Source organism: Polyodon spathula, chromosome 3 (assembly GCF_017654505.1).
Source record: "Polyodon spathula isolate WHYD16114869_AA chromosome 3, ASM1765450v1, whole genome shotgun sequence".
In the NCBI taxonomy this organism is placed as follows: domain Eukaryota; kingdom Metazoa; phylum Chordata; class Actinopteri; order Acipenseriformes; family Polyodontidae; genus Polyodon; species Polyodon spathula.
This window is the reverse complement of record NC_054536.1, coordinates 82,979,718-82,993,598: the sequence shown is the minus strand read 5'-3', so window position 1 is coordinate 82,993,598 and position 13,881 is coordinate 82,979,718. Positions and strand designations below refer to the sequence as shown.

Sequence of the window (13,881 nt, the reverse complement as noted above, 5' to 3'; positions counted from 1 at the left end):
CCAGGGTTATGGTAATAACCTAACGTTTTTACTATTAAATCACTGTGTGCGTTTGGATCACTGTTGTGTGGTAAATGCGTTGCATTGCATGACTGAATAGAAATATGTATTTATTATCAACACTTTATGCAGTGGTGTAACTCCCTAGATTTACTAGTCCACGTTTGTAGTTCAGGGTTGCTTCACTTTAGACTGATGTAGTCCAGGGGAATCCCAGCATGGTCTACTGCTTAATTTGGCTTGATGGCTTTACCTTGCGCACCAAAAGGGTATGCATGGGCTACTGTACACACACACAGAGAGAGAGAGAGAGAGAGAGAGAGAGAGAGAGAGAATCAATGAATGTATCTTTCATTATTTTGTACCCACTTCCCAGAGCAAGCGTATTTGAAACTGAGTGTCAAAACTGCTTCACGTTATTTTCTGTTGGTGTTTTAAAGCAACATACACGTGCACGTGATCACGCTACAACATTCAAGCAATACAGTTACATAACTTTAACAATGGGCGGGTGCACCACCACCCCCTCCTTTCTAACGGTTTAAAGACAGTGGCAGTGAAAAGAAGGCCACCCTTTTCCTACATATATTATTCTAATTGGCTGTGAGACGTGTTTTTGCAACAATGTTTCAGTCGCCCACGTGATTCCACACCCTCTATTCACCCCTTTCCCTGATAATACACACTCGCTCGCTACACTGTTATTGTGAGAGCGCTTCATAGCGTCCGCAGGCAGGCAGTGCATACATAAACACTAAACACATTCCCATTGAAAAATCTATTGCGTTAGTGCAGACCATGGCGGCTGCCACCAGCAGCAGCCCAGCCACATTGCAGATCAAGCATTCCAGCATCGAGCACACGAGAAAACGCATAGACCCCAGGAGGAGACAAGCAGCCCTTTCTTTTCTTACCAATATCTCTTTAGACGGCCGGCCGGTACAGGATGACGGCGAAAATCAGGGCGATAATTCGGATGGGGCCATTGAAGCGAGGACTAGACAGAGCCTGGTTTCTGCAGAAAGGGGAATCTACCCTTCTGGCGCAACCTCAGCGGCCCAAGTGGTTTCTGCAGCCAACCAGGCACTGTTGTACAATTCGCGAACTGGCTTCGGGATGAGCCCACTTGCAGCACCAATCTGTGCCGACCAGGAAAGAGATGTTCTTGCCAGCGGAGTGCACGGTGCTGGGCAGCCTCTGTTCAGCTCTCCCTACCCTGCTGTAGCAGCAGTGGCGAGAGGGAGGCTTCAGTCATTCACTCAGGGAATCCTACCTGCCACTTTCTCCAGGCAAGCATCTCAGAACTACTGCTGTCTGGAACCAGGGCTGATTGGCAACACTGCCTTTGAGCTACAGAGATCCCGGTAAGCTTTTCTTAATTACAGTACGGTATAATGCCATGTACTGTTTTGCATGCGGCAGTTTAATCTTGAACTAGGTGACGCAGTGCATGTGGCAATTTAGACAGTCTAGTAACTTGCTTATGACAGTTTTGATCATATCAATAATAAAGCAACATGCTCACTTAATTTGACAAAAAAAAAAAAACATGCCATAAGAATTTTTATCACGGTGTTGGTAAATCAGGAAGTTGCATATAGCATATACATATTGGCAATTGTTTACATATTTGCTTTTTTTTTTACGCGCGTGCTTTGTACCCTTTCTGATTTAATAAGTGCAGCAAGGTCTGGTATTGCAACATTAACTGGAGCCAATTGAATTTCTAAAAGGAAAACAATCATGTAAATTATATACGCCATAATAATATAAAGTGCGCGATTTACAATGGTGATATTACCTTCTTGGACTGATTGTATTTTATTGTGTGGGATTATACTTTAATTGTCCAAGTACTATCCAGTGTCGTGAGCAGCGAGATGGGTAAACATAACTGGCTGGACGATGTAGGCAGCAACAACAGTTCAAAATAATTAGCGTTGCCTGTTAAAACATAGTTGGGTGCTGGAAGGAATCACAGCAGTTTCCTGTGTGTGAACTTACAACAGCAGTGATATTTTGCTATACACACACACACACACATTTTGAACAAAGCGGCGCTGCAGCACAGGCAGCCAGTGTGCATGATGTTGTTTTCAGAGAACGGAGTGATGTAATTCACTCAGGCTGACCTGTTTATAGCAGGTAGTAACTGATGATGATTAGTTGTATTCTAATTATTTTTTTTTTTTTTTTTTTTTTTTTTTTTTTTGCTTTGCAACAACAATGTGCGGTTATGTTGTGTGTATCATGTCACATACATCAATTACGATTATGTAGAGTTCCCCTGCTAATAAGTGGCAAACACTTTGTAATTTACTTATGGTTCAAATGAGTTGTTTCTTCGTCAGCCGTTTTCAAGTGTTTGTAAATTTAAATCGGTAAATATCCAAATATGTGTATCAGCTGCAGTGTGTAATATCTGTGCAGCAGCTTAGCCTTATACACCAAAGCACAACATGATGATCTGTCAGTGTTCTATGGTACAGTAATGTATGTAACTAGGCCTGTATTTAAGTAGTACAATATAAATTCTGACAATTAATAAATCCATTATGTGCAGGCAATGTGTTTCCTGCTTTGAATCCAAATTTCAGATGATATTAGATGTAGAGTAGCTGGACTTTGTCTTGAAATAGTGGTTGTAATTTCAGATTAACCTGACATGCCTATTTTCATTGAACAGCAACTGCTGTATTTAAGTGTGGGAGGAAAACAATCAACAAGTAAAGGTTCTAATCTAAACTATAAACCTGCTTGGAAAAAATACTGCTCTCTGATTGGTTAGCTGTGTTTTATAAGTCCTACATTAATCACACACAACCTTTCAACAGACACATCACCTTTGATTGAAATTCCTGCACCACTCACCTGTCCTAATTATATTACATTTAAGATTTTCATTACATCAGAGTAGATGTCGAACTAAGATGTAGCTTTGCAGTAAACTAATGTGATCCATCTGCATCTCCATCCATTTGCGTTGTTTTCCATCTGATGATGTAGATATCCTTCTGACTGGTGTTGATTGCTGAAGTGTAATGCTGGCTCCAGGGATCAGCTCATTTTGCCTCCCCAGCGCATCAGCGCACACAACGGCTGTGATGCTGGCTCCAGGGATCAACCCAGTGCGGTTTCCCCATCGCATCAGCATGACAACCATCTGGATTGAGCTAAGTAGGGGACATCTCTGGGGTCTTCAAGTGGGCAACTTCCATCAACAGTGATTCTGGCGTCCCAGCATCACCCCCCTCCATCCCCCACTCAGCTCAGCCCAACTTATTGGTCAGGTTACACTTGTCTTCCAATGCTAAGGCCAAACATCGCAGCACCTGGTCATGGCGCCAAGTAAACCGTCCTTGGCTAAGATCCACTTTACATCCTGTCAAAGTGTGCCTTAATGTTGCAGGTAATGAATACAAAGGACATGAGGGATCCTCACCCACCCAGAGGTTTAGGTTCTGTGGAGATGGGAGAATATCATATGCTGATCTGATGAGGAAACTGATCCTGCTCTGTTCCATTGTCCATAGGTCTTGCCAGCCGATCTTGCATTGTTCCACACTCTCCCATCTCATCCATTCTCCCTGCTTGGCCTGGGAAACGGCCTTTACACACCTGATCCTGTCTTCCAGCATTTGCACCTCATTGACTACCAGCTTCCTCCGTTGAGCCGGGGTTGCCTTGTGCCATGTAGGAGGAGCTGAACTGAGACCAAGACCTCCTTTTCCATGCTGAACTTGCCCCATAATATCTCAGATTCGAAGGGCAGCCTTCGCATCTTCCACAGCTTTTTTTGCCATCCATTTAATATATAAATGTCAGACTCTGAATCAAATTGTAGTCTTTTTAATGGAGAAACTGTTGAAGAATGGTATGAAGATTATTTTTCTGAACTGGACAAAGTACCAGTAATTACATTTAAAAAAAAAAAGAAAAATGGCACAGTGAAATAATGGAACCAGAACTGAATCAACGAGAATTTGACCGAAAAAAAAAAAAAAAAAAAAAAAAACGTGAGCACTCTGTTGAGCTGAAAGAGCTCTAAACAGGTGGCTATTCTCTGCACTCTGACCATGAAGTCTGAGCGCACTCCTAGATAGGAGGCTGTCTGAGAAGACGTGATTTACCATAAGACCCAACAGTTGAAGGTGGCCTGTGACAAGTTTTCTGTAAGCGTCTGCCTGAGCTGGAGACTGGGCACAGTCAACCAAATAGTACTCTGATGCCTTTGCGTCTCAATGGGGCCAGTATAGCTTCCATGCACTTTGAAAAGGCGCGGAGATCTAGAGGCCAAACTGTAAGACCCGGAACTGGTACGCTGTTCCCTGAAAGGCGAACCACAGGTACTTCCTGTGCGCTTCCTGTGGAAATAGGGTCTTTGAGGCTACCTGGTGGCCTGGGGTGCCAGTTTGCCACTGGTTTGCACACTGGGGGTGGTTGCTTTTTTGGATGCAAACGCACCAAATCCCTTGTGAATTCCCACCATGGCGAGAGCGCTGCAGCATGTCGTCCGGTGTAATAGGGGCATCCAACAGTGACGTTTTGTCCCCATCAGGCACATGTGCCTGGGAAAGCCAAAGCTGCCTGCGTGCGGCTATCGTTGCAGCCAGGTTTCAGTTTAGACAGACATAGCAGGTTCTTATTCATCAGGCGTAACTCATCCAGCTGTGGTGGTGACAGCCTGTGGTTGTCAGAGAGGGACCTCAGCAAATGTGACTGCTTGGCTACCAGAATCCTGTTAAAGTTTCCCAGCCATTCAACAAATACACTGGCTGAATAGGCATGCTTTAAGGTTCACCTCCGAGACCCAACACTGCTTGTTTGGGCAGATAGCATCCTTGGACAGGAGCGCTAAATTAAACGCCTGTACCAATGCAGCAATAGAAGCCTCCACTGGCGGAAACTGGCCAGGCCCAGCCTCTGTACATTGTGCACCCTATATAAGGTGTCCATAGACCGGGAAACAACAGGAGCTGTAACCAGGTTACCCCAGGACGACTGCTTTTCACGGGACAGGTAGCAGGCTCATCATCGAAGACTGACTACCTTACCTCACCCCTTCTGTATACCAGGGCTGCAGTGGCCCTCTTGATCAATGTCAGAATCTCTGCCGACAAGGAGAGCTTAACCGCTGTCTGACTCCACATCCTCAGATGGGAACGCCAGCTCCTATTTGCCCACCTTTTTATATGATCTTAAAACCACAGTGTTCTACCACTTCCGGGGAGAGAGAACGCAAGCTTCAAATCAGCACTTCCCTAAACAGTAGCAGGCATTTCTCTGTCTGCCCAGAATGCACGAGTAAATTGTAAGAGACTTTATCTGCGATCAAATCTTTAGTTTATTAATCGGTCCAATTGATCTGTTAATCGGAACAGCCGTAGTGATTAGTAAAACTAATACGATTATTTGTAATATCACATATATATAAAACACGGTAAATGTGAAAATTTATGACAGAAAAAGTAACAAGTACTTATCTGAATAGGCTAGCCTGCCATGTTAATTCTTGAAAGGAAAAATGGCATTATGTGTGCGTACAGCCCTTTTATACCCTTTGTCACAAAGGCTCAGCTGAGCAGCTTTGTTATATCTTGTGCAGGTTTTGAGTCTTTAAGTGGTAAATACCCATTCGGTAATGGTTACATTTCTTACTTGAAAGGGAACACACTGTCCCTCAGTAATGCCAGCAGAGCTGGATAAGCTAAATAAATTACCACATTCACAAACAGATGCTGCTGCTTTCATCTTTCACCTTTCACTGGCAGCTCCCCTTCTGGCAATTTTCAAGTGAACATTTACTCCAAAAATCACTAATCTATAATTAAAGTGAATTCAAGTTTTGTTAGGTTAATTTTAAGTAATTTACTAATTTCAAATATATATGGCCATTTAATGAAGTAGTAAATTAGCAAGTCATATGTTAATATAATTGATATACAGAAATGAGCCCTGCCATCCAGCACATACTTACATACATTTGATTGAAATAATTGATTGAAATCCTGAAATCACGTCAAAATTGTTACTTGCATCATTAATATATGGGTTTTCTCATTTAAATCCACCACCTTTTTGTAAATTGCTTCCATTCCCCTTGTCGGTAAACAGCAGAAAATTGTTTCATGTTATGGAAACGACGTTCAGTCAGGGTAAAACAGACGGAGACAGCGAGTTTCAGACTGTCGAAAGACACTTTTAATATTCATGTCCATTGTGCCATGAATTGAAAAACCTGATTCATGATCACACACACAGTGGTATAGTGCAGCCTGCTTCATCATTGTCTTTGTGGGAAACATATTGGATACATTTTTAAAGCAGCATCAGCATAGGTGGCTAGTGGATTGTAACTGGTATGACTAGTCAACAGTTTTTTGCTTTCACTGTCTCATAGATAGAAGAAATGATGGAACTAAACCCAAACAGAACATTTCCGCACTTTTTTCCTTTTTTTACCCGTTTGTTGCATGGTATGGGAAAAAAAAAACTGTTTGTCTGTTGCATTTCTGTTTAGATTTTGGAAGAACTGATGTTCCCCCTTTGTGCTGCAGTGGTGTGCAGTAGTAGATGAGGTAATGGCTTTCAGCCACGGTATTTGCAGGCTTGGCATTTTTCTCTGCCTGAAAATGGATAGTGCAGACATAACTTGCACTGAAACAAGGCTGATTGTTGACCACACTAGATCAAGGCAGACTGACACCCGGCAAAACTAAATGAAGACCTGCACATGATTGCCTTGACATTCTTATGCGGGAGGGTGTAGAACTGTTTTGGCAGGGGGCACTAACACTGGGAACCGAATCCTGACTGCACATACCCGTATGCTTCTTTGATGTTTCTCATAAAGTTATATAAGTTATGTTCTTGGAATGTTCATTATAAGAATAGTTTGCATACTGTAACTTCCCTGAATGTCACCCTTGACTCTTAAAGCACAGAGATTCAGAGATTTGTGAAGTTTAGTACTGTTGTGACAAACTGAAATCCCAGCGATATATTTACCCTTTTTCACTGGCACCTTCGAGTGATAAGGGCCTGTCCGGGTGGTTTTCAATTTGCTAATTGTCCAATCGAGCAAGAACCAAACCGTGAAACCAGGGACGGGGTTATTGATTTTCGTCATTATGTTGGGTCAGTCAGTACACTTGAGAAAAGTGAACAACATGGCGTGCAGCGAGTCAGATTAGAGAAAAGAACAGGTGTGGGATGCTGAGGGAGTATAGCCGTTGTATTCAGTAATAGATAAAGAACGAAACTAAAATATACAACCATAATCCCTGGATCCGCCATTCTCAACTCAAATACAGCACAAAAATAACTAGGCTCTGCCCAAGCCACATTGGGCTAAGTGAGTGTGCTAGGCCAGCCCTAAATGGTACCTTCTGAACAGGTTAAGGCTGAAAATGGGTAGGGTGTACCCTCTGTGACAGTAACAATGGTATGAAATGATACTGTAGAAGGACTCTTTGCTGATTTCAGTCTCCCTGGGCTGTGGTTCGGAGAACTACACTGCCACCACAAGTTGAACATTCTTGTTTGTGGATAGTTTTATGTTTGTTATTCGGGGTGGTGAATTAATCATTTATTTTTCACTGGAATGTAAGTAAAGTGAATATGTCATCGACACGTTTATTTTCCCAGGCCTCTTTTTTTAAGTATGTTTCTTGCTAAGAATGTGCTATACATATTGCATATGGTTTTGCTGTTCTTGTTTGGGCCTTCACATCAATTCACATTCTCATGTAATGCATGTGTTACTACAGTATCTTGTACAAGTCTGTAAGTACTTATCAACATACTACCTGGAATTGGCTCTCCTGTTTATGCCAATGGGGGAAAAAAATGTAGCGGTACTTGCAGTACTCTGGCTCCCTGTCCAGCTCTCTCTCTGTCTCCCTTTCCATCTCTTGTCTCCTTGTCCAGCTCTCTCTCTCTGTCTCCTTCCATCTCTGTCTGTCTCCCTGTCCAGCTCTCTCTCAGGCATCCTGTCCTCTTTCCCTCTCTCCCTATCCAGCTCATTGCATCTAATCGCAACTTGACTATTCAAAATAAATTCCCCTGACTGTTTTGCCACATCCCTTTTTGTTTTGCTTTTGTCCTCTGAACAGTAAAAATAGACCTTTGTTTCTCCACCCCACGCATCACCACTGCTTTGAACCCCAGGAGGGTTCTGCTGAGCTGCTTTACTGCACTGCAAAGCTGTCCAGCAATGACTTCTGGATTGCCTAGCTGTGTTTCATGTTGGTGCAGTGCAAGTTATTTTATGTAGGTCAGACCTTGCGGTCAGAACTGTGGCACACAGAAACAGTCTGGCTTTGTACTGTGCTGTAGAAACCACTGACTTTTTTAAAGAGCACAAAGGAGTTCAACAGGTATTATTGCTGTCTGCTCCACCCTGCCAAAGGGTGCTGTCAGCGTTTTCTTATTGACTTGGGCAAAAACAAACCTGAAAACCAATAAACTTTGATCCTATTAAGCCAACATTTTTTTGTTTGTTTTTTTTTTTTTTTTTCAGTAATGCTGTTTTTATTTGAAACTTGCAAACCTGTGCCAGCTTACTGTACATTTCTAGAGGCTTGATTTCTGGAGCAGAAGAAGGTGCCATAACCAAGAGCCTTGTCACATATAGTACTGTACTGCTATGTGAGTGTGCCTATACTGTATCAGTCAGAGAGAATAAACTGTTCATATAGGTATCCTGTCTGTGAGGTTGAGCTAAATCTTTTATTGTATCAGACAATATTGAGATGTTTTGTTTGTTTTTTTCAACATTCAAGCAAGGTAAATCAGGGCTTCTCAAACTCAGTCCTAGGGACTGCCTGTGGCTGCTGGTTTTTGTTCCAACCCAGCTCTCAATTACTTAACTATACCCTTAATTGCTTAATTAGACCAAGTTAGCTATAACATCTGATAAGTAACTTGAACTCTGCAACTGTTTAAGAGCTGAAAACAAGTAAAAAGGTCTAGTTAAGAACCAAGAAATTTACCCATTGAGACCAAGGCCTCATTTACAAGTGGTCCTGTTAAACAATAAAATACAATTGCAATGTACAGACAACGTGTACAAATTAAGTTCAGACTTAATCCAAATGTGGGCTAAGGGAGAAGCAATTCCCTAATACAATCTTTAAAACCAGAGGAGAGATTCTCAGATTCCATCTTCATACTATGATGGAAACAGCACGCAAAAGATAATACATTTTCAAACCCTTGGATCATTCAAAATAACAGAATCCTGAGAGCGTAAACTATAGCCACTTAGAAAAGCAAGCCAGGGCAACATTCCAGGTTGGTTAGACTCGCACACATTCTTCCATTGTGTTAAGAATAGATTTCATTCAATGACTGCTCGTTATCAGCGCCGATAGAGTAATGATGGTGGCATTGAGTGTGTCAGTAGCACTCACATGACTTCCTTTTGTTAACGTATGATTGAAACTATACATTCGTGGTGGTGCATGATATACTAAAATTGATTAGCTGCTTTGTCACATTTTATATTACCTAGATATATATCTTCTCCATTGTAAGGCAGGAGCTCTGTCAAATAAAGCAAAATAATTCTCAGAGGCTAGGGCTGCTTCCCTAGATGATTAACGTGAGATAACTAGTGAATGCAGTTATACACAGACAACATTACGAACACAAAGAGTTGAACAAAGGAGTAACAGTGTTCACACTGAATATGACATTGGGCTGCTGTTTTAAAAATCAAACCCTTATCATTCCCGTCACGATTTGGAAACACTTCTGTAGGATCTTCTTTTGGAGCATAGCAATTTGTGTGTTAGAAAAAGCTTGAAGTGAACAACTAGGCCATTTTTTTCAGCCAGTGTTACTCAGCTTGTTGCAGCCCAGTTTGTTCACAGTGTGAGGGATGCCAGCAAGGGCCACATCACTGTAGCCTCTACTCACTCTTTCAGTTTTATCTGGGGGAGGGGGGCAAGTTATTCTCGCTTTATCTGTAATGATGTTACACTCGTCACTTATAAAAAATGTACAAGCAGTTATTTTTCCTTAAAGTCATTCTTGTGAGATTTCAATAGTACAGCAGTAGTTTAAGTGACTAATCTCAGGTATTCTTGAAAAATAAACATCTATCCAATTTGATGTTCATTCTTTTTTGGAGGGAAATACAAAGTTCAGTCAAAAAGAGTACTGGTTAAGGCCTAGTAAGAGTAGATAGGCCACACATTTATATTACCACTACTTTAGTCAAACGTGTGCTTCCCTGCATCCAGTACACAAAATAATTGCTTCAGCTTGACCATAGAGTCACTGTTTTCTTGATTAGAGAGCGTGTGATGTTCCACTGCTGACCAATATCCACAGTTCAATCTAGGAAGGGTTCATGCATGGAACACTGACCTTTTTGTTGCAGAGTATTTGCTCAATTTATGGTCTGGAAAATGAGAACATAGGATCATTTTTTCCATGGCTCCCATTAGGGACAGGAATAAATTCTTTAGAAATATGAACGATGCTGTGGTGAGAACCCATATACATCAGTACTGCTGTTTCAGCCACCCAGTTGCCAAGAGTTTCCACGTGCAAAAAGGTTTCCTTTCGTCTTATGTCAACGGAAATGCCAACTCCCTAAATAAGCCTTTGTAAAAGTTTAAGTAGAAAAAGTAATATGCCTAAAATAAGTCAGCAGTGTTAAAGTGTGCACTGTGTTACATGAAAATATATGAACAAATTATCAAAATAGCACTATATTACTACAGTTTCAAATTAATTCATTAACATAAGCAATACTTGCACCAAAACAATTAACTGTGTTGCCCTCAATATAAATACAGTTGCAAATGGCCAAGGGCCAGAGGGGGTGGTGCAGGCATCAAACTCAAGTCCAATACAGTATTTTGAGAATTGCAACTATAAACAATTATGTACAATACTGGCAATGTGAAGGCAGGTGGTGGTGTGCTAATCCAAACAAATAAAATAATAAACGAGCCGTGTCGCCAAACAATCTCGTGCTGTAGGAAGGATCCCAGACCCCTGTGCTTCTCAGCACTCTGTCTCCTTCAGTCATGGTCTGTTTATAAGGGAAACAAGAAGATGTGAAAACAGCACCTGTCATGCCCCTCACTGTAGCAGTTCTGTCTCCGGCTTCTCGCCCCAGAAACTGAGAGTGGCGAGACAGCACACTCCCTTTTGTACGCCCCTGCATTCCACCGAACACCAAACGACCTAGCTATCAGATGTTCCTAATACTAGCCAAATGGAGTAGTGGAGACCTGCGCACTCGTGATGGAGATAGATATCACCGTCCAGCTCATCCTGGTAAGGGAAACCCTCAGCTGGGTCAGCGCCCTCTATTGTCAGGAGGCTTAATTACAGATCGGACCCCCTTCAGCCCATCACAGCAGTCTTACAGACTGGCTGTGAATTTTAGTACCTCAAATTATAGATTAAAACTACCAGGTGCATTTGTAGCAACAGTTCTCAAAACAAATGAGAATTGCAAATTTTGCATTTGTGACACTTGCATGTTTACTTCTTTCTAGTTTGTTAGATAAATGTGGGTATGAATTTAGTGCCCCTGCCACTGAGATAAGGCAACAACTGTTCGTGTATGTTTTTTATGGTGCCTTTTAAAACTTCAAAAAGTTTAAGTTGTTGCATGTGTGTAAAATTGGAGTCTGCCGTTGTCCTCTAACAACTCAATATCCACCACGCCCTCTGCAAAGAAAGAGTCTGTTAATACTGTTCATGTATAAAAAAATACCGTATTAAAAAAAAAAAAAACATTTTAAGGCATGGTAAACATTGAGTCTTACAGTTCTGGGGTGTGTGAAGCTGCGTGCAGTCATTATAAATGGATGCGTTTAATTTCTTTAAACATGTATAAACACATACTGTACTTTTACCTGTATACTCCTATCCAATCCAGTATTAAAATCCAAAAAGCAACACTGGGCATTAAAAACAGTATGTGGTGAGTAGTTTAACCAGGATTAACTGTAGGTGGTATCCATGTGTACTGTAGTTATCAACAATTATCTAGCATTAAGTTGTATAATTAACCTAAATTCGCTGTGCAGAGCTAAGGGAGTTGGCTAGGGGCAAGTCCTTTGCAAAGGCAGGGAGTAATTGATTTTAGCTGTACTGTATTTTTAAAACTAACCACAAAAATAAGTTCCTGGATGAAAGGAAAGTTATTTGCACTTAACTGTTGGACAAGAAGACAAATAAAGGGTCCCTTTGTTGGGTTACAGGAATGAAATGTGAGCTGAGAGAGTTTTAGACACTTGCATTATTGTGTTTGATTTTTTTTGTTCGACCTGACTGAAAGAAAAATTGTACAGTATGCTCTGTTGGGGCGAGTGTGTTGTTGCATCATGTGGTTTTGAAAACCACCACGGAAACTATTCTCTTGAAACATCTGTAAATAAATAAATTAGCATGCCCAAATAAACAGCACGTGCTGTTTGCTTACTACAGCTCCCATTCCCCTCCGCTGAGAGAGTTTCCGACCATCGAGTTGTTATTTCAGATTAAATTGTGTAGGCTTGTTTTCTTGCTTGAAGCACAAATACCCCCCTGCATGCTGCATTATTAATCATGCTTGAATAATTACACCTATAACCAGAGAGCAGAATATGTAGGAAAACAGCGATAACCATTATTATTTAGCATGTACTGTAGCATAATAGAAAAGTGTCTGCAAGCTCTAGAAATGGCAGCGGTCTTTTATTGAAGCATTTTGAGGATCACATCAGGAATGATTTAAGGAAAATGCTAATGAACTGATTTTTCTTTTAGAGTAAGGCCGAAATCTGGCATACTTCATCACGTAGAACCACAAAAAAAATTTTATGTTTTTTTATGGAGCTGTCGGAGGCATCCATTCAGCATCTGAGTTTGATCAAGTGATGTGCACTCCTTAAGGGTTTTAAAGATCAGTCTTCTTTTAGAAAACATTCCTATTTATTTCCTTTTAGTACGTGGTGAGCTCACTGAGCAGACTGCGCTGTTAATTATCTACAGGTTGTCTAGAGTTTCTGTGGGTATTTTGTGCTATTTTAAGTGGACTGGAAACCAGTGCAGATTTGAAATAAACCTTTACGCCCTTGAAACAGTCCCAGACCAGGATTGAAGAATGCTCCTGTACAGAGTGGGATTCCTCTTCAGGATGTGGTTTTGCCTCCCAGTGCAGCAGTGCACCCAACTGTTCAACTCAGTACTGCTAGCACCACACAGACAATGTTGTCTGGGGACGTGAATATTGTCCGAGCAAGATTGCTTTACACACTTGATGCACCAAAATAGACTGGGAGGGTAAAGAAAAATGGTGGTAATCAGTATTCAATAATGTAGAGTTCATTTGGAGTGGAATTGTGTTTTGTGTAGCTCCTATAATCCATAAAATATCTGGAATTGCTTTACAAATACCTTGATCCTTTACCCAACACAATCCTAAATGACTTAATTGACCCATACAGTAGAAGGATCAGTTAAATAATTTAGTACTTCATTGGACAAATCCTGGACTGAAATTGAGAACTTGGTTATCTTATTGGTTTCCTACACTCACCATATTGTAAAGCCTTGGGGCATTATTTTAAAGCGGTGTGACTGGTATTGTAGAGAGGGTTAACATGGGATCATGATGTTAGGGGGATGGCAGATGGACAAGTTTCGATTTTGAGTGTGAAATGAGCAAGACTAAATGTTCTATTTTTTGTAGGAAGTCAGTACAACTGGAAATGGGGAGTTTGTTTGCTGGGTAACTTCACTCAGACTACTTTCTCACTAAATATCTTGGTATACAAAATTTGACTTGCTGGCAGTGTGCTGACAACTCAGATTTCTCCACCGCAAATACGAATGGTTGAAAAAAGACTGCAGATCCACATGTTGTCACAG

The 13,881-nt window shown here is 41.3% G+C and overlaps 1 protein-coding gene across 2 annotated transcripts in view; it reads left to right on the top strand.

Moving 5' to 3' along the window:
* Window positions 1-702: 702 nt before the first annotated feature.
* The window catches only part of LOC121313507 (CDK5 and ABL1 enzyme substrate 1-like), a 38,899-nt gene continuing 25,720 nt past the window's right edge, over window positions 703-13,881 (top strand). For both annotated transcript variants that reach the window (XM_041246147.1, XM_041246146.1), the window contains exon 1: window positions 703-1,364. In XM_041246147.1, the coding sequence (XP_041102081.1) occupies window positions 799-1,364 (566 nt within the window). In that variant the 5' untranslated portion in view covers window positions 703-798. The remainder of the gene's footprint in view (window positions 1,365-13,881) is intronic.